This window comes from Oncorhynchus gorbuscha, linkage group LG03 (genome assembly GCF_021184085.1).
Source record: "Oncorhynchus gorbuscha isolate QuinsamMale2020 ecotype Even-year linkage group LG03, OgorEven_v1.0, whole genome shotgun sequence".
Classification (NCBI taxonomy): Eukaryota; Metazoa; Chordata; class Actinopteri; order Salmoniformes; family Salmonidae; genus Oncorhynchus; species Oncorhynchus gorbuscha.
In genome coordinates, this window is record NC_060175.1 from 277,407 (window position 1) to 297,983 (window position 20,577).

The 20,577-nt window shown below is 42.9% G+C and overlaps 3 protein-coding genes across 3 annotated transcripts in view; 1 reads left to right on the top strand and 2 right to left on the bottom strand.

Moving 5' to 3' along the window:
• Nucleotides 1-389: 389 nt before the first annotated feature.
• mkrn2os.2 (MKRN2 opposite strand, tandem duplicate 2) lies at nucleotides 390-1,791 on the bottom strand. The gene is made up of 4 exons (XM_046343214.1): nucleotides 1,586-1,791; nucleotides 1,387-1,436; nucleotides 1,063-1,231; nucleotides 390-630 (listed from the first exon to the last, which is right to left on the bottom strand). Exons 1-4 carry the CDS (start codon nucleotides 1,789-1,791, stop codon nucleotides 390-392), a joined length of 666 nt encoding a protein of 221 aa, XP_046199170.1.
• A 6,759-nt stretch (nucleotides 1,792-8,550) lies between these two features.
• Nucleotides 8,551-12,037, bottom strand: mkrn2os.1 (MKRN2 opposite strand, tandem duplicate 1). Its single transcript, XM_046338134.1, has 5 exons — nucleotides 11,924-12,037; nucleotides 11,535-11,789; nucleotides 11,346-11,392; nucleotides 11,077-11,248; nucleotides 8,551-9,016 (listed from the first exon to the last, which is right to left on the bottom strand). The coding sequence occupies exons 2-5, from the start codon at nucleotides 11,759-11,761 to the stop codon at nucleotides 8,809-8,811; spliced, it is 654 nt and encodes a 217-aa protein (XP_046194090.1). The 5' UTR covers nucleotides 11,762-11,789; nucleotides 11,924-12,037; the 3' UTR covers nucleotides 8,551-8,808.
• mkrn2 (makorin, ring finger protein, 2) overlaps nucleotides 11,970-20,577 on the top strand; it is a 33,649-nt gene continuing 25,041 nt past the window's right edge. The window contains exons 1-5 of the mRNA XM_046338133.1: nucleotides 11,970-12,120; nucleotides 12,636-12,764; nucleotides 13,267-13,469; nucleotides 19,514-19,851; nucleotides 20,117-20,331. Of these exons, the coding sequence (XP_046194089.1) occupies nucleotides 12,095-12,120; nucleotides 12,636-12,764; nucleotides 13,267-13,469; nucleotides 19,514-19,851; nucleotides 20,117-20,331 (911 nt within the window). The 5' untranslated portion in view covers nucleotides 11,970-12,094. The remainder of the gene's footprint in view (nucleotides 12,121-12,635; nucleotides 12,765-13,266; nucleotides 13,470-19,513; nucleotides 19,852-20,116; nucleotides 20,332-20,577) is intronic.

The window sequence follows — 20,577 nt, forward strand, 5'->3', positions numbered from 1 at the left end:
ATCTGTATTCTCAGTTGTGATAACCATAGGTTAGGGTGTAATGAATTTCAATTGACTGATCTCCTTATATGAACTGTAACTCTGAGGGGCCTTGGTTGAGGGTCAGCGTGGTGGATGTGTTGTTGCCTACCCTTACCACCTGGGGGGCGGCCCATCGGGAAGTCCAGGATCCAGTTGCAGAGGGAGGTGTTCAGTCACAGGGCCTTTAGCTTAGTGATTAGCATGGAGATAATGGAGAGCATTCCTTTTGTCCATGTGGGAAAGGGCAGTGTGGAGTGCAATAGAGATTGCATCATCTATGGATCCAGGGTTTCTGGGAGGATGGTCATTTTAACTCATGTTCTGTGTAGCTGTGGCTGCCTCAGTCTCTGTCCTCTTGTATCAAACAGTCAAGCCTTCTCTCCTCCTCTTTCTTCCCCCATCACTCTAACAGGACTGTCCGCTATATAGAAGTAGTTCTGTGATATCTCCCTGCACATTGTGGTGTATTTACAGGCTCTCTTGATCTTGGGCAGGACAAAGCTCTGAGTGAACTGGTCTTTGGTCAGAGAGCCTTTCCCCTGTGTTGCTAGCACACGGTTTAGAAACATCAGAGTGTAGTTGTAGCAGTTGTGCGTCTCTTTATTAAACCTACAAGACCAGAAGATAAACGTGTTTATTACAGTACCTTTACCTCAATCTCAATGCTAAAACAACTGTTCCTCTGTCAGTAATACAGTAATAGAGACTTTTACAACTGTTCCTCTGTCAGTAATAGAGTATTAGAGACTTTAACAACTGTTCCTCTGTCTGTAATACTGTAAGAGACTTTAACAACTGTTCCTCTGTCAGTAATACAGTAATAGAGACTTTAACAACTGTTCCTCTGTCAGTAATACAGTAATAGAGACTTTAACAACTGTTCCTCTGTCAGTAATAGAGACTTTAACAACTGTTCCTCTGTCAGTAATACAGTAAGAGAGACTTTAACAACTGTTCCTCTGTCAGTAATAGAGACTTTAACAACTGTTCCTCTGTCAGTAATACAGTAATAGGATCTTAAAGTTCAATACTAAGGTGCACCTTTTGTATGCTGGGTCCCACATCTCGGCATCTGAGAACTTGTTGAGGTATTGGTCCCACTGGTTGAGAAGGTTAAACATGTCTGGTTGGATCAGGGGAATACTGATACACATCTCCCAGCCTCGCTGGTCCTGCCGGACCCCTGGCTTAGTGTAGTTGAACACCACTCCTATAGAACAAACACATTGACTGTCAGTATTAGGCTTATCCAGTTTTAGTCCTAATGACCTTTTGATGTCCGTAATGTTAACTTTCCATTGAGTAAATTGTGAAGGGAAGTTGTAGCATGTACTGTTACAGTATGGGTGAAAAAATGGAACCTACCATTAGTGTCTGTGATCCCAGTGTGTAGGTCTGAGCCGCCATCAAACTCCCTAAACACAACAATTTACATTCAATCAATCTATGATGTGTGTAACAGCTGTCCGTGCATTGAGTTTGTGTTCATTCAATGTGTGGCGAACAGAACATCTGCTAAGAACAGCTTGTTGCCTTTTACACCAACACAGTAGTCATTGGTTACCTGAGGTTGTTTTCCTCAGCAGGTGCGACCAGGAAGCAGCATGGGGTCTTGTGTCCGTTAGAAAAAGGGTTGGGGATACGGATAGGAGCCTCCTCCAGCCTGCCACTGCTGAAGCTCACTCCACACTCTGGACATTTCTCTGGAATGAAGAAACAGAAGATGTCCTTCTGACAGTGGCTGAACTTAATCACACTCTTTTCCTCCATGGAAACAGATGGAATAGAACTTCCCTACTAGTTTGCTAACTAAGTTCCCTACCCAGTCATAGGGCTACACACTAACACCCTAGCAGGACAGCAGGGTAATTTAACCTATCTGGTCTGTGACGCTCCACTCACACAACCTTCTCATTTGTCACTAACTGTCTGGGGCCTATCAGGTTGCAACTATACTGTCCCCATGCTCTTCTGTTCAGCAGTCCTGTTTTTTGCTCATTCCTTAGTTCACTGTAAAGGGTTAGGGTCAGTCCTATACTATCTAGGTAGTTCACTGTAAAGGGTTAGGGTCAGTCCTATACTGTCTAGGTAGTTCACTGTAAAGGGTCAGTCCTATACTATCTAGGTAGTTCACTGTAAAGGGTCAGTCCTATACTATCTAGGTAGTTCACTGTAAAGGGTTAGGGTCAGTCCTATACTGTCTAGGTAGTTCACTGTAAAGGGTCAGTCCTATGCTGTCTAGGTAGTTCACTATAAAGGGTTAGGGTCAGTCCTATACTATCTAGGTAGTTCACTGTAAAGGGTCAGTCCTATGCTGTCTAGGTAGTTCACTGTAAAGGGTTAGGGTCAGTCCTATACTGTCTAGGTAGTTCACTGTAAAGGGTTAGGGTCAGTCCTATACTATCTAGGTAGTTCACTGTAAAGGGTTAGGGTCAGTCCTATACTGTCTAGGTAGTTCACTGTAAAGGGTTAGGGTCAGTCCTATACTATCTAGGTAGTTCACTGTAAAGGGTTAGGGTCAGTCCTATACTGTCTAGGTAGTTCACTGTAAAGGGTCAGTCCTATACTATCTAGGTAGTTCACTGTAAAGGGTCAGTCCTATACTATCTAGGTAGTTCACTGTAAAGGGTTAGGGTCAGTCCTATACTGTCTAGGTAGTTCACTGTAAAGGGTCAGTCCTATGCTGTCTAGGTAGTTCACTATAAAGGGTTAGGGTCAGTCCTATACTATCTAGGTAGTTCACTGTAAAGGGTCAGTCCTATACTATCTAGGTAGTTCACTGTAAAGGGTTAGGGTCAGTCCTATACTGTCTAGGTAGTTCACTGTAAAGGGTCAGTCCTATACTGTCTAGGTAGTTCACTATAAAGGGTTAGGGTCAGTCCTATACTATCTAGGTAGTTCACTGTAAAGGGTCAGTCCTATACTATCTAGGTAGTTCACTGTAAAGGGTCAGTCCTATACTATCTAGGTAGTTCACTGTAAAGGGTTAGGGTCAGTCCTATACTGTCTAGGTAGTTCACTGTAAAGGGTCAGTCCTTTACTGTCTAGGTAGTTCACTGTAAAGGGTCAGTCCTATACTGTCTAGGTAGTTCACTGTAAAGGGTTAGGGTCAGTCCTATACTGTCTAGGTAGTTCACTGTAAAGGGTCAGTCCTTTACTGTCTAGGTAGTTCACTGTAAAGGGTTAGGGTCAGTCCTATACTGTCTAGGTAGTTCACTGTAAAGGGTTAGGGTCAGTCCTATACTGTCTAGGTAGTTCACTGTAAAGGGTTAGGGTCAGTCCTATACTGTCTAGGTAGTTCACTGTAAAGGGTTAGGGTCAGTCCTATACTATCTAGGTAGTTCACTGTAAAGGGTTAGGGTCAGTCCTATACTGTCTAGGTAGTTCACTGTAAAGGGTCAGTCCTATGCTGTCTAGGTAGTTCACTATAAAGGGTTAGGGTCAGTCCTATACTATCTAGGTAGTTCACTGTAAAGGGTTAGGGTCAGTCCTATACTGTCTAGGTAGTTCACTGTAAAGGGTCAGTCCTATGCTGTCTAGGTAGTTCACTGTAAAGGGTCAGTCCTATGCTGTCTAGGTAGTTCACTATAAAGGGTCAGTCCTATACTGTCTAGGTAGTTCACTATAAAGGGTTAGGGTCAGTCCTATACTATCTAGGTAAATCAAATCAAATCAAATCAAATTTTATTTGTCACATACACATGGTTAGCAGATGTTAATGCGAGTGTAGCGAAATGCTTGTGCTTCTAGTTCCGACAATGCAGTGATAACCAACAAGTAATCTAACTAACAATTCCAAAACTACAGTCTTATACACAGTGTAAGGGGATAAGGAATATGTACATAAGGATATATGAATGAGTGATGGTACAGAGCAGCATACAGTAGATGGTATCGAGTACAGTATATACATATGAGATGAGTGTGTAGACAAAGTAAACAAAGTGGCATAGTTAAAGTGGCTAGTGATACATGTGTTACATAAGGATGCAGTCGATGTTGTAGAGTACAGTATATACATATGTATATGAGATGAATAATGTAGGGTAAGTAACATTATATAAGGTAGCATTGTTTAAAGTGGCTAGTGATATATTTACATCATTTCCCATCAATTCCCATTATTAAAATGGCTGGAGTTGGGTCAGTGTCAATGACAGTGTGTTGGCAGCAGCCACTCAATGTTAGTGGTGGCTATTTAACAGTCTGATGGCCTTGAGATAGAAGCTGTTTTTCAGTCTCTCGGTCCCAGCTTTGATGCACCTGTACTGACCTCGCCTTCTGGATGATAGCGGGGTGAACAGGCAGTGGTTCGGGTGGTTGATGTCCTTGATGATCTTTATGGCCTTCCTGTAACAACGGGTGGTGTAGGTGTCCTGGAGGGCAGGTAGTTTGCCCCCGGTGATGCGTTGTGCAGTCCTCACTACCCTCTGGAGAGCCTTACGGTTGAGGGCGGAGCAGTTGCCGTACCAGGCGGTGATACAGCCCGCCAGGATGCTCTCGATTGTGCATCTGTAGAAGTTTGTGAGTGCTTTTGGTGACAAGCCGAATTTCTTCAGCCTCCTGAGGTTGAATAGGCGCTGCTGCGCCTTCTTCACGACGCTGTCAGTGTGAGTGGACCAATTCAGTTTGTCTGTGATGTGTATGCCGAGGAACTTAAAACTAGCTACCCTCTCCACTACTGTTCCATCGATGTGGATAGGGGGTGTTCCCTCTGCTGTTTCCTGAAGTCCACAATCATCTCCTTAGTTTTGTTGACGTTGAGTGTGAGGTTATTTTCCTGACACCACACTCCAAGGGCCCTCACCTCCTCCCTGTAGGCCGTCTCGTCGTTGTTGGTAATCAAGCCTACCACTGTTGTGTCGTCCGCAAACTTGATGATTGAGTTGGAGGCGTGCGTGGCCACGCAGTCGTGGGTGAACAGGGAGTACAGGAGAGGGCTCAGAACGCACCCTTGTGGGGCCCCGTGTTGAGGATCAGCGGGGAGATGTTGTTGCCTACCCTCACCACCTGGGGGCGGCCCGTCAGGAAGTCCAGTACCCAGTTGCACAGGGCGGGGTCGAGACCCAGGGTCTCGAGCTTGATGACGAGCTTGGAGGGTACTATGGTGTTGAATGCCGAGCTGTAGTCGATGAACAGCATTCTCACATAGGTATTCCTCTTGTCCAGGTGGGTTAGGGCAGTGTGCAGTGTGGTTGAGATTGCATCGTCTGTGGACCTATTTGGGCGGTAAGCAAATTGGAGTGGGTCTAGGGTGTCAGGTAGGGTGGAGGTGATATGGTCCTTGACTAGTCTCTCAAAGCACTTCATGATGACGGAAGTGAGTGCTACGGGGCGGTAGTCGTTTAGCTCAGTTACCTTAGCTTTCTTGGGAACAGGAACAATGGTGGCCCTCTTGAAGCATGTGGGAACAGCAGACTGGTATAGGGATTGATTGAATATGTCCGTAAACACACCGGCCAGCTGGTCTGCGCATGCTCGGAGGGCGCGGCTGGGGATGCCGTCTGGGCCTGCAGCCTTGCGAGGGTTAACACGTTTAAATGTCTTAATCACCTCGGCTGCAGTGAAGGAGAGACTGCATGTTTCCGTTGCAGGCCGTGTCAGTGGCACTGTATTGTCCTCAAAGCGGGCAAAAAGTTATTTAGTCTGCCTGGGAGCAAGACATCCTGGTCCGTGACTGGGCTGGATTTCATCTTGTAGTCCGTGATTGACTGTAGACCCTGCCACATGCCTCTTGTGTCTGAGCCATTGAATTGAGATTCCACTTTGTCTCTGTACTGACGCTTAGCTTGTTTGATAGCCTTACGGAGGGAATAGCTGCACTGTTTGTATTCAGTCATGTTGCCAGACACCTTGCCCTGATTAAAAGCAGTGGTTCGCGCTTTCAGTTTCACGCGAATGCTGCCATCAATCCACGGTTTCTGGTTAGGGAATGTTTTTATCGTTGCTATGGGAACGACATCTTCGACGCACGTTCTAATGAACTCGCACACCGAATCAGCGTATTCGTCTATATTCCCATCTGACGCAATACGAAACATGTCCCAGTCCACGTGATGGAAGCAGTCTTGGAGTGTAGTTCACTGTAAAGGGTTAGGGTCAGTCCTATACTGTCTAGGTAGTTCAATGTAAAGGATCAGTCCTATACTGTCTAGGTAGTTCAATGTAAAGGATCAGTCCTATGCTGTCTAGGTAGTTCACTGTAAAGGGTCAGTCCTATACTGTCTAGGTAGTTCACTGTAAAGGGTTAGCGTCAGTCCTGTACTGTCTAGGTAGTTCACTGTAAAGGGTCAGTCCTATACTGTCTAGGTAGTTCACTGTAAAGGGTTAGGGTCAGTCCTTTACTGTCTAGGTAGTTCACTGTAAAGGGTTAGGGTCAGTCCTTTACTGTCTAGGTAGTTCACTGTAAAGGGTCAGTCCTATACTGTCTAGGTAGTTCACTGTAAAGGCTCAGTCCTATACTGTCTAGGTAGTTCACTGTAAAGGCTCAGTCCTATACTGTCTAGGTAGTTCACTGTAAAGGCTCAGTCCTATACTGTCTAGGTAGTTCACTGTAAAGGATCAGTCGTATACTGTCTAGATAGTTCACTGTAAAGGGTCAGTCCTATACTGTCTAGGTAGTTCACTGTAAAGGCTCAGTCCTATACTGTCTAGGTAGTTCAATGTAAAGGATCAGTCCTATACTGTCTAGGTAGTTCACTGTAAAGGGTTAGGGTCAGTCCTATACTGTCTAGGTAGTTCAATGTAAAGGATCAGTCCTATACTGTCTAGGTAGTTCACTGTAAAGGATCAGTCCTATACTGTCTAGGTAGTTCAATGTAAAGGATCAGTCCTTTACTGTCTAGGTAGTTCACTGTAAAGGCTCAGTCCTATACTGTCTAGGTAGTTCAATGTAAAGGATCAGTCCTATACTGTCTAGGTAGTTCACTGTAAAGGATCAGTCCTATACTGTCTAGGTAGTTCACTGTAAAGGATCAGTCCTTTACTGTCTAGGTAGTTCACTGTAAAGGCTCAGTCCTATACTGTCTAGGTAGTTCACTGTAAAGGGTTAGGGTCAGTCCTATACTGTCTAGGTAGTTCACTGTAAAGGGTTAGGGTCAGTCCTATACTGTCTAGGTAGTTCACTGTAACGGCTCAGTCCTATACTGTCTAGGTAGTTCACTGTAAAGGGTTAGGGTCAGTCCTATACTGTCTAGGTAGATCACTGTAAAGGATCAGTCCTTTACTGTCTAGGTAGTTCACTGTAAAGGCTCAGTCCTATACTGTCTAGATAGTTCACTGTAAAGGTTTAGGGTCAGTCCTATACTGTCTAGGTAGTTCACTGTAAAGGGTTAGGGTCAGTCCTATACTGTCTAGGTAGTTCACTGTAAAGGGTTAGGGTCAGTCCTATACTGTCTAGGTAGTTCACTGTAAAGGGTTAGGGTCAGTCCTATGCTGTCTAGGTAGTTCACTGTAGAGGGTTAGGGTCAGTCCTATACTGTCTAGATAGTTCACTGTAAAGGCTCAGTCCTATACTGTCTAGGTAGTTCACTGTAAAGGCTCAGTCCTATACTGTCTAGGTAGTTCACTGTAAAGGCTCAGTCCTATACTGTCTAGATAGTTCACTGTAAAGGGTTAGGGTCAGTCCTATACTGTCTAGGTAGTTCACTGTAAAGGCTCAGTCCTATACTGTCTAGGTAGTTCACTGTAAAGGGTTAGGGTCAGTGCTATACTGTCTAGGTAGTTCACTGTAAAGGGTCAGTCCTATACTGTCTAGGTAGTTTGATTTATAGATGGACAGCTATTCCGAGACAGCTCCATAACACTGTGGCTGTACTAAATTCTACAGGGACTTCAGGTTACGAAAAAAAAGGTATGTGAACTGTAAAAATATCTGAACATTATGAAGTGGATATGAACACACGCATACTCAATTACATGTCTGCTTACACACACCTGATCTCCCTCTCTATTGTAGAGAACTGTTTTATAATTTAATGTGTTTGTTTTTATGTATTTGTTTACAACAAGCAAGGGGACGATATCGGAGTAGGGGCATTGGGGAATAATAACATATTGTATGAATAAATTTGTACTGTAGTGAAGCAGTCTCTAGAGTAATGCAAGGTCTCTTTCATGATCTTGTGAAACGTCAATTGCTATGGAAATGCTGGGATGTGTTTTTCAATTATGTTAAAGGTAATTATTTATTTCACCTTTATTTAACCAGGTAGGCAAGTTGAAAAACAAGTTCTCATTTACAATTGAGACCTGGCCAAGATAAAGCAAAGCAGTTCGACACATACAACGACACAGTTACACATGGAGTAAAACAAACATACAGTAGAAACAAGTCTATATACGATGTGAGATAAGGGAGGTAAAGGCAAAAAAAAGGCCATATTGGCAAAGTAAATACAATATTGCAAGTAAAACACTAGAAGAATGGTAGATTTGCAGTGGAAGAATGTTATGATGGTGATACGATATGGATTACAATTATGAATATTAAGGCTATACACACATACTGTAGACACTCAAACATGCAAATTGGCAGTTATTATTTTACTCTTATACAGACTCTCACTATATCATACACATCAACCTACTCAGATTTGCTACACACATTCTCAATTTTCTAACATAATGGCATCGGCTTTTTACATGTTTTATTAAAAGCATCAGGATTTCTGTGCTAACCAACAACTAAGCATTAACAATATCATTGAAGTTCAACTTTATAGTCCAATTGTATACAAAATCCAACAGAAGGTCCTTCAGCTTTATCCCAACCCCAATACAAACATCTTATAAATCAGCTACGTAGAAACCATGTTGATGGATCTCTTGGTAGACTGTGATGTATTTGGAGGCAGTCTTAACGTGGGGCAGGACATGTTGCTGTGTGAAGTCATCCCTAGTGACTGACTCTCTGCCCTCTGCTCTCCTCAGCTGGTTCAGGAAGGACAGGGCAAAGCCATAGCAACACGAGCCAAACTCCCTCTCCTCTTCAAACCTGGAGCAAATACAGTGACCAGTGACGTGTTGTTGTTTTGGCTCTGTACTCCACTTTGGATTTGAAATTATACAATGACTGACGTTAAAGGGCAGACTGTCAGCTTTAATTTGAGGGTATTTTCATCTGCATTGGATGAACCGTTTCAAAATTACAGCCCTTTTGTACATACAGTAGTGCCCAAAATGTATTGGGACAAATTCACTTGTGTATTAAAAACATTTGGTATTTGGTTCTAAATTATGATTAATCCTGAATTAATTGTGAATTATAATGAGTGAGAAAGTTAGACACATTATGCTAACCACCTCTGTTATTGTAATGGTGAGAGGTTAGCATGTCTTGGGGGTATGATATAAAATGCTAACCTCCCCTGTGATTGTAATGGTGAGAGGTTAGCATGTCTTGGGGTATGATATAAAATGCTAACCTCCCCTGTTATTGTAATGGTGAGAGGTTAGCATGTCTTGGGGTATGATATAAAATGCTAACCTCCCCTGTTATTGTAATGGTGAGAGGTTAGCATGTCTTGGGGGTATGATATAAAATGCTAACCTCCCCTGTTATTGTAATGGTGAGAGGTTAGCATGTCTTGGGGTATGATATAAAATGCTAACCTCCCCTGTTATTGTAATGGTGAGAGGTTAGCATGTCTTGGGGTATGATATAAAATGCTAACCTCCCCTGTTATTGTAATGGTGAGAGGTTAGCATGTCTTGGGGGTATGATATAAAATGCTAACCTCCCCTGTTATTGTAATATTATTATTATTATAATGGTGAGAGGTTAGCATATCTTGGGGGTATGATATAAAATGCTAACCTCCCCTGTGATTGTAATGGTGAGAGGTTAGCATGTCTTGGGGGTTATGATATAAAATGCTAACCTCCCCTGTGATTGTAATGGTGAGAGGTTAGCATGTCTTGGGGGTATGATATAAAATGCTAACCTCCCCTGTTATTGTAATGGTGAGAGGTTAGCATGTCTTGGGGTATGATATAAAATGCTAACCTCCCCTGTTATTGTAATGGTGAGAGGTTAGCATGTCTTGGGGGTATCATATAAAATGCTAACCACCTTGGTTATTGTAATGGTGAGAGGTTAGCATGTCTTGGGGGTTATGATATAAAATGCTAACCTCCCCTGTGATTGTAATGGTGAGAGGTTAGCATGTCTTGGGGGTATGATATAAAATGCTAACCTCCCGTTATTGTAATGGTGGGAGGTTAGCATGTCTTGGGGTATGATATAAAATGCTAACCTCCCCTGTTATTGTAATGGTGAGAGGTTAGCATGTCTTGGGGGTATGATATAAAATGCTAACCACCTTGGTTATTGTAATGGTGAGACGTTAGTATGTCTTGGGGGTATAATATTTGTGCGTCTAACTTATCATTATTCACAATTGATTGTCTGTAATCATGGTAGCATTCACATGAAGAAGTGTAGAAGTGTTTAGAAACAGTCAATTCTTATTTACAATTAAAGTGACTCCAAAATGACAAAATATTATTTAGCATTAATTTCTTTTAGGCACAATAATCTAAAACACAACCAAAACAAACAGCAAATGCATCCAACTAATGTGTAGAGTCACAGGCTTCATGTAGTCACTGTGCTATGAATAAGGGACCAAATACTTGACCTTTTACTACTTTAATACACAAGTGTGTATTAAAGTGGGGGCAACTATGAGGGGGGCAACTATGAGGGGGGGGGGGGGGCAACTATGTACAAAAACCTGCAATTTCTAAACGGTTCAGGGAGGGGAGGGGATTTCTAAACGGTTCACCCGATATGGATAAATACCCTCAAATTATTTGTATCGGTTCAAATCCAAAGTGCTGGAGTACAGAGCCAAAACACACAAAAGAATTGTCACAGTACCAATACTTTTGGAGATTAGTCTGTCAAACAAAATAATAATGTTGAAGTTTGTTATTATAAACTATACAACCCCTTTATATTAAAAGGTATTCTTTATGTGGGGTTTATAAAGTGGAAGCACCATCTTATCTTATAGGTTTTAAGAATGAACTATTTCCATTTGTAATATTCACCTGTGTCGTGACCAGGTGGGGAGGAGGGAGAACTGTTCCAGCTCACTGTCCCACAGCGTCCCAGCTAGGCTGCCCCTGCTATTCCCAGGGGCCACCAGCGGCACACTGAGGCACTGCTCCCAGCCCTGTTCCTCTCTCTGGACTCCTGAGGAGGTGTAGCTGTACACCACACCTTGAACACAGACATCAGCTCTAGTTACCTAGTCCAGTCTAACACCCAAACTGGCTGTTTTGATATTCAAACTGCAAGTAAACTATTCTGAAGGCACCTTGTGAGTTAGTAACTCCAACATGCAGCTCCGAGTCCTGCCATTCACTGTGACAAACACCATGACAGGTCCAGTCAGGAAGACACATGAAAGTTGAAAATACAAAGTTAAAATGATTTACCTTTTAACATTCAATGTTGCAAAAAAACATTTGTTGACAATATGGGAATACAGTAAAGATTGTTTTACCTAAGAAAAGCAGGTCCCAGTGAGGATCCAATGAGGAAGGCACACCGGACCTTGTGTCCATTACTAAATGGACATGGAACTATAACAGGTGCCTCGAGGAGGCTGAATCTCATCTGCTCCTGACAGATTGGGCATTTTCGCCCTGTGTTCTCTGTTTGGAGCCTATTTTTGTCAAAACTATAGATTTTTCTTCCACAGTGGTTAAACTTCAAGACAGTGCAGTCCATTGGAAGGTTCAACCGGGAAATGCATGAGCTAGGGGATTCAAAACACGGGTGTTTTTAAGCGTTACAAACGTTGCTAAAAAAATGAAACAATTACAACGCGTTAAAAAGTCATTTTTAAGAATACCTTTATTTATTCTTAAAGATAATCGTTTTTCAACATACCTGTCGTATGCTCGAGAGACTCATACCTGGCTGCTGACCTGTCATGAACCTTCCCCTCGGAACCTTTCGTTCGTCGAATCTGGGGGTTTTATAGGCGGGAGTTTTTGCTTGCACTCAAACGTGACAACGGGAACATCAATACCGTTGCACCAATGTTATTGAGCATAAAAAATGAACACGAAGCAAGTCACCTGCAGGTAGAACTTGTCCCGTGTTTACTGTTTTTATTGTTGCTTGAGTGTGTTTCTTGAGTGTGTTTCTTGCTTCGAGCTGTTTCAGTTCTTTGATTTGGCAAATGTTAGCTTCTTAGCTAGCTAAAGTTAGCTGGGATGCCGCTAACGATTCTGGTACGAAATATTTGTGAAAACATGCTGCAGTGTGTTGTGCAAAGTGAACATTTCCATGAATCACGCGATTGGTGCTTGTGCTTGCTAGTTAGCATTATAAAGTGCAGCTACCGGTAGTTAGCTATGTTAGCTGCTAGTTAGCCAGGCTAGCGTGTATGAATTACACCTACCAGCAAGATGCTGATGATGTCAGACCGTTTCTGTTGCTAACCAGTAGCCTCCAATCACTCCAATGTATGAAGCTAATCAGAATCTATCCCCGAACACCAGGCCTCAATACGTAGCTAGCAGTAGATATCATAGCTAACCTCATGATCATAGCTAACCAAAAGCTAATTCTATCGGTTTCTTGTGTTGCTATGCAGGTATTTTCTCCACGGAGTCTGCCGAGAGGGGAATAGATGCATGTTCTCTCATGACCTGACCACTAGTAAACCTTCAACCATCTGTAAGTTCTACCAGAGAGGTGTGTGTGCCTACGGAGACCGCTGCAGGTAAGATCCAACTTACTGACCACACCGATGGGCTGGAATGTAAGGCTACAAATCACAGTTTAATTGTCAAATGGTTTATAAAATAGGCCAACTGTGACATTATTACTTACAGGCCCTTCCCAACAACGCAGAGAAAGCAAATAGAAAAGTAATAACACATAATAAATTCCCAAAGAAAACATGGCTATATACATGGGGTACGAGGTAATTGAGGTAGATATGTACATATAATTAGGAATAAAATGACTAGGCAACAGCTAGATAATAAACAGTAGCAGCAGCGTAGGTGTTCAAAGTTCATTGGTCGCGTACACAGATTGTCATATGTGAAAGCAGGTGCAGTGAAATGCTCATGATGCTTACAGTGCAGTAAGTAACTAACAGTACAATACCAATATACAACATAATCCCCAATCTACAGTCACTGTTTGCATTTTATGCACATAGCCCAACCATTGTGTTCAATATCTGATATTATGATGGAGTGTGACTCTCTGTGTAGGTATGACCACATCAAGCCGGCTGGTGGTGGTGGTGGTGGTGGTGGAGGGGGGAGAGGTCTGCCCATGGACCTCCCTAACAGAAACCCCATCACTGCTGGGGCCTTCATCCCCCCTGGTGTTGCTGTCCCGGGACATCCAGGCAACTCTGCACCCCCACCCAGGCACAATGGAGGGAAGAAACCCCTGGTGCTGAGAGATAGAGGTACAGTACTGAACACCGTATGCTGGAAACGCTCGGGTTTGTTATTTTAACGAAAACATCTTTGTTAAACAAATACCAATCTTGTTTTTGAATGGATTCTGCAACGCTGTTAGCTTTTAACATCTAGAACCGCTATTGTCCCGGAATCCCGCTTAACTGACAAGTTAAATTCTGCTTGAAAGAGCCGCTAAGCTCCTAACGTTAGCCATCAAGCTAACGAAGTTAGCCCCAGATGAGTTTTCCAATGAAGCCCTCTTTGTCTGGAGAAGTAAATTAACGGTTCCAGCGCTGTAGGAGCTGTATTTACTACGATCTGGTTTGGGACAAACTGGTTCACTCAGAGGTCCAATACGACAATTGTTTGCTTGCCGAGAATTATAGGCTTGAGGTGGCTTCCTTAATCACGCAGGTTGCCAGCTAACGTAAGAAACTAGGGAAAACGCAGAGTGAAATGTTTACCTTTTCTATGCCGGTGACTGGACGGCGTTTGCGCTTGTTGGATGCATCTCCGCTGGGGTTGCAAAATTCCAGGAACTTTCAATAAATTACATGGTTTTCCCCAAATCCTGTTTGGAGGATTCCAGAAATCAGGAAGGAATAAGCAAGTGTTGCCCGGAGTTCCCACATCTGATAGTGGATTACATGGATACATGATTATTGCAGCTCAATGGGTGTTACTTTTGTTGACAATTTTGATACCTTTTGGAAACAAAACAGGTTTATCAGGAGTATGGGATCCATCCAAATCATGCAGGATCCTGGATCCTTTCACAGCCCAATATGCTGCTTTGAGACAATGACTTATCAATGACCCAAGCCCAGCTCAGTTAATCCCTACTATTGTGTCGCTGAGTCATCATAATGCTTTAGCGAATATACATTATACCAGGGGCATTGGTAGACACAATGTAAGTAACCTAATTTATTATATCCCTCTGAAACTCAATTAGACAATACCTTTGATGACACAGTGGTAGCAATACATGGTTATAACATCTACAGAAAAGACAGAAATGCCAGTGGTGGAGGTGTTGCTGTTTATATTCAGAAACACATTCCTGTAAATATTAGAGAGGATGTCTCATGTTAAATACTGTTGAAGCAATATGGCTACAGGTTCATCTGCCTCACCTAAAGCCCATTCTGGTGGGAAGCTGCTACAGACCACCAAGTGCTAACAGTCAGTATCTGGATAATATGTGAAATGCTTGATAATGTATGTGATATCAACAGAGAAGTATATTTTCTGGGTGATTTTAAATATTGACTGGCTTTCATCAAGCTGCCCACTCAAGAAGAAGCTTCAAATTGTAACCAGTGCCAGTAACCTGGTTCATGTTATCAGTCAACCTACCAGGGTATTTACAAACAGCACAGGAATTAAATCATCAACATGTATTGGTCCCACCTTTACTAATGCTGCAGAAATGTGCTTGAAAGCAGTATTAAGATCTATAGGATGTAGTGATCACAATATTGCAGCCATATCTAGGAAAACCAAAGGCTGGGCCTAATAGTGTTTAAGAGGTCATACAATACGTTTTTGTAGTGATTCCTATGTTGATGTCAAGAATATTTGTTGATCCGTGGTGTGTAATGAGAAGCAAACAGACTCTGCACTTAAGAAATTGCTTATTCCAGTTACTAATAAGCATATACCCATTAAGGAAATGACTGTAAAAACGGTTAAATCCCCATGGACTGATGAGGAATTGAAACATTTTATGGTTGATTGGGATGAGACAAAAAGGAATGGCAAATCATTCTGGCTGCACAACCGATTGGCAAATGTACTGCAAATCGAGAAATCATCTGAATTAAAAGAAGTACACTATAAAACAAAGGAGGTGGCAGGTAGCCTAGTGTTTAGAGCGTTGGGCCATAACCGGAAGGTTGCCAGATCGAATCACCGAGCTGACAAGGTAAAAATCTGTTGTTCTGCCCCTGAACAAGGCAGTTAACCCACTGTTCCTAGGCCGTCATTGTAAATAAGAATTTTTTTCTTAACTGACTTGCCTAGTTAAATTAAGGTTAAATGAATGATAGTGAAAAGCTTAAATGACATTTCTGGGAAAAAAGGCCAACTCGGCTCAATCGTTAATTGAATTAGATGGCTCATTCATCACAAAACTGACTGATATTGCCAATTACTTTAATTATTTTTTTCATTGGCAAACAGCCATGACATGCCAGCAACAAACTCTTGACACTACACACTCAAGTATATCGGACCAAATTATGGAAGACAAGAATTTGAATTCCATAAAGTCAGTGTGGAAGAGGTGAAAAATTGTCTATCAACAATGTCAAGCCACCGGGGTCTGACAACTTGGATGGAAAATTACTGCGGATAATAGTGGATGATATTGCCCCTCCCATTTGCCACATCTTCAATTTAAGCCTACTAGAGAGTGTGTGCCCTCAGGCCTGGAGGGAAGCAAAAGTCATTCCACTACCTGAGAACAGTAAACGCCCCCTTTACTGGCTCAAATAGCCGACCAATCAGCCTGTTACCAACCCTTAGTAAACTTTTGGAAAACATTTTTTGACCAGATACAATGCTATTTTACAGTAAACAAATTGACAAGACTTTCAGCACGCTTATAGGGAAAGACATTCAAGCACTTACACAAATGATTGGCTGAGAGAAATTGATGATAAGATTGAGGGCTGTTTTTTTAGACATCAGTCAAAAGTTTGGACACCTACTCATTCAAGGGTTTTTCTTGATTTTTACTATTTTCTACATTATAGAATAATAGTAAAGACATTAACTATGAAATAACACAAGGAATCATGTATTAACCAAATTAAAATATTTTAGCGGTTTATACGACTGCACATGAAGAAACTTTCAAAGTTCTTGACAGACCTTCATGTTTTTAAGTAATGATGGACTGTCGTTTCTCTTTGCTTATTTGAGCTGTTCTTGCCATAATATGGACTTGGTCTTTTACCAAATAGGGCTATCTTCTGTATTCCACCCCTACCTTGTCACAACACAACTGATTGGCTCAAACGCATTAAGAAGGAAAGAAATTCCACAAATGAACTTTTAACAAGGCACACCTGTTAATTGAAATGCTTTCCAGGTGACTACCTCATGAAGCTGGTTGAGAGAATGCCAGGAGTGTGCCAAGCTGTCATCAAAGCAAAGGGTGGCTACTTTACTACATGATTCCTTAAGTTTTATTTTATAGTTTAGATGTTTTTACTATTATTCTACAATGTATAAAATAGTAAAAATAAAGAAAAACCCTTGAATGAGTAGGTGTGTCAACTTTTGACTGGAACTGTATGTGTTATGGCTTTATTGTGGATAGAGTTACCTGTCTAACAAACCACAGGTGTTTTTGAATGGAAGCCTCTCCAACATAATCCAGGTAGAATCAGACATCTCCCAAGGCAGCTGTCTAGGCCCCCCACTTTTTTCAGTCTTTACTAATGACAAGCCACTGGCTTTGATTTAAGGCCTATGTGTCTGTGTGCGGATGACTCAACACTATACATATCAGCTACTACAGCGACTGAAATGACTGCAACACTTAAATCAAATCAAATTTATTTATATAGCCCTTCGTACATCAGTTGATATCTCAGTGCTGTACAGAAACCCAGCCTAAAACCCCAAACAGCAAGCAATGCAGGTGTAGAAGCACGGTGGCTAGGAAAAACTCCCTAGAAAGGCCAAAACCTAGGAAGAAACCTAGAGAGGAACCAGGCTATGTGGGGTGGCCAGTCCTCTTCTGGCTGTGCCGGGTAGAGATTATAACAGAACATGGCCAAGATGTTCAAATGTTCATAAATGACCAGCATGGTCCAATAATAATAAGGCAGAACAGTTGAAACTGGAGCAGCAGCACGGCCAAGTGGACTGGGGACAGCAAGGAGTCATCATGTCAGGTAGTCCTGGGGCATGGTCCTAGGGCTCAGGTCCTCCGAGAGAGAGGAGATAATTAGAGAACGCACACTTAGATTCACACAGGACACCGAATAGGACAGGAGAGGTACTCCAGATAGAACAAACTGACCCTAGCCCCCCGACACATAAACTACTGCAGCATAAATACTGGAGGCTGAGACAGAAGGGGTCAGGAGACACTGTGGCCCCATCCGAGGACACCCCGGACAGGGCCAAACAGGAAGGATATAACCCCACCCACTTTGCCAAAGCACAGCCCCCACACCACTAGAGGGATGTCTTCAACCACCAACTTACCATCCTGAGACAAGGCCGAGTATAGCCCACAAAGATCTCCGCCATGGCACAACCCAAGGGGGGGCGGCAACCCATACAGGATAACCACATCAGTGAATCAACCCACTCAGGTGACGCACCCCTTCCAGGGACGGCATGAGAGAGCCCCAGTAAGCCAGTGACTCAGCCCCTGTAATAGGGTTGGAGGCAGAGAATCCCAGTGGAAAGAGAGGAACCGGCCAGGCAGAGACAGCAAGGGCGGTTCGTTGCTCCAGAGCCTTTCCGTTCACCTTCCCACTCCTGGGCCAGACTACACTCAATATGACCCACTGAAGAGATGAGTCTTCAGTAAGGACTTAAAGGTTGAGACAGAGTTTGCGTCTCTGACATGGGTAGGCATAAATGGGTTCCATAAAAAATGGAGCTCTATAGGAGAAAGCCCTGCCTCCAGCTGTTTGCTTCGAAATTCTAGGGACAATTAGGCCTGCGTCTTGTGACCGTAGCGTACGTGTAGGTATGTACGGCAGGACCAAATCAGAGAGGTAGGTAGGAGCAAGCCCATGTAATGGTTTGTTGGTTAGCAGTAAAACCTTGAAATCAGCCCTTGCTTTGACAGGATTCTAGCAGCCGTATTTAGCACTAACTGAAGTTTATTTAGTGCTTTATCCGGGTAGCCGGAAAGTAGATCATTGCAGTAGTCTAACCTAGAAGTGACAAAAGCATGGATTAATTTTTCTGCATCATTTTTGGACAGAAAGTTTCTGATTTTTGCAATGTTTACGTAGATGGAAAAAAGCTGTTAAAAAAACACTTAACAAAGAGCAGCAGTTTCAGAGTGAGTCCTACATTTTCAAACTAAAAGCATTGTATTTGGGACAAATCATTCACTAAATCCTAAACCTCATCTAAATTTTGTTATAAATAATGTGGAAATTTAGCAAGTTGAAGTGGTCAAAACATATTAATACAACAGTAGCTAAGATGAGGAGAAGTCTGTCCATAATAAATCCCAGCTCTACCTTAACAGCACTATCAACAAGGCAGGTCCTACAGGCCCTAGTTTTGTCCCACCTTGACTACTGTTCAGTTTTGTGGTCAGGTGCCACAAAGAGGATCTTAAGAAAATTGCAATTGTCTCAGAACAGGGCAGCACGGCTGGCACTTGGATGTACACAGAGAGCTAACATGAATAATATGCATGTCAATCTCTCCTGGCTCAAAGTGGAGGAGAGATTGACGTCATCACTACTTGTATTTATGAAAGGTTTTGAAATGTTGAAAGCACCGAGCTGTCTGTTTTGAATGACTAGCACACAGCTCAGACACCCATGCATACCCCACAAGACATGTCATCACAGTCCCTAAGTCCAGAACAGACTATGGGAGGTGCACAGTACTACATAGAGCCATGACTACATGGAACTCTATTCCACATCAAGTAGCTGATGCAATCAGTAAAATTAGATTTAAAAAACAGATTATGGAACTGTGAAGCAACAAACAGACCCATGCATACACACATGTACACATGGATTTAGTCTTTTTAGATATGTGGTAGTGGAGTAGGGGCCTGAGGGCACGCACTTAGTGCTGTGAAATCTGTTATACAGTTTTAAAAACATTACAATGCATTCATAACTGCTTTACTCTTCCTGGGGTCTGGCAAAATTAACTGATGCCTTGGCAGCAGCTAATGGGGATCCATAATAAATACAACACCCTGGTGCTGAGAGAGAAAGCTACGGTATGTAGTTTAGTTTGCCACTAGGAGGTCAATGTAATGCAGCCAGCAGTATAATCCAGAGGTCTGTTCCCTTCAACTGTATCCTGTGTGTGTGTGTTCCAGCCCAGGGCTGTGACAGCAGAATGATGCCTTATGGTGGAGATGGCCCAGAGGTAACCGAGGCGGAGTGTTGGGCAGAATACCATGAAAACGGCGCCCATGCCAAACCTCATTCCTACCTGGACGCCATCAGGACCAGTCTGGAGTGTTCTGCCACGGCCAGCCCCTACCCACTCCCTGTCTCTGTCCCCTGCCCCCAGCAACAGCTCTGTCCCTCTGCTGCTGCAGGACAGTGTCACTATGGAAACACCTGTCCCTATCTCCATGGTGACCTGTGTGACATTTGCAGGCTGCAGGTGCTCCACCCACACGACCCTGAGCAGAGGAGAGCTCACGAGAAGGTAGGATCCATACTTTAACCCTAACCCTGAGCAGAGGAGAGTCCAGGAAGCCAATTTACTCTGTACCCACTAACACTAACTACACTGGTAGGAGTGATACTGTGTCATACAAACAACAAGAATAGGTTGTTTTGGATATCAAGTGATCAACAGAAGATCGAAAACATACGATTACATAATTCAATGTGGTGATGGTGATTTATAAATGAAATAGCATGGATATGGATCAAGTCTGGATTCATTCCATGTGATGGCTGTCCCTCAGATGTGTATGTTGGTGTTTGAGGCGGACATGGAGAAGGCGTTTGCAGCGCAGCACAGCCAGGACAAGGTGTGTTCTATCTGTATGGAGGTGGTTTATGAGAAAGCTGCTGCCTCTGAGAGACGCTTCGGGATCCTCTCTTCCTGCTGCCACACATACTGCCTCTCCTGCATCCGCCAGTGGCGCTGCGCCAAGCAGTTTGAGAACAAGATCATCAAGTAAGTTGATATCTACTATTCTATGCTCCCAAATCAGTTTTAAAACAAGATCATCTAGTGAGTTGATAACAGCTATACACACCAAGCAGTTTGAAAACAAGTATGAGTTGATAGCTACTACACTCGCCAAGCAGTTTGAAAACAAGTATGAGTTGATAGCTACTACTCTCACCAAGCAGTTTGGAAACAAGTATGAGTTGATAGCTACTACTCTCACCAAGCAGTTTGAAAACAAGGTATGAGTTG

Excerpts from the sequence above, each read along its gene's own strand:
- mkrn2os.2 (XM_046343214.1), bottom strand. The coding sequence starts at position 1,791 with ATGGAGGAAAAGAGTGTGATTAAGTTCAGCCACTGTCAGAAGGACATC. Across the intron at positions 1,232-1,386 it reads TGGGATCACAGACACTAATG|GAGTGGTGTTCAACTACACT; the intron begins GTAGGTTCCATT and ends TTTGTTCTATAG. Across the intron at positions 631-1,062 it reads TGGGACCCAGCATACAAAAG|GTTTAATAAAGAGACGCACA; the intron begins GTGCACCTTAGT and ends CTGGTCTTGTAG.
- mkrn2os.1 (XM_046338134.1), bottom strand. The coding sequence starts at position 11,761 with ATGGACTGCACTGTCTTGAAGTTTAACCACTGTGGAAGAAAAATCTAT. Across the intron at positions 11,393-11,534 it reads CTGGGACCTGCTTTTCTTAG|TGAATGGCAGGACTCGGAGC; the intron begins GTAAAACAATCT and ends TGTTTGTCACAG. Across the intron at positions 11,249-11,345 it reads TGGAGTTACTAACTCACAAG|GTGTGGTGTACAGCTACACC; the intron begins GTGCCTTCAGAA and ends TCTGTGTTCAAG.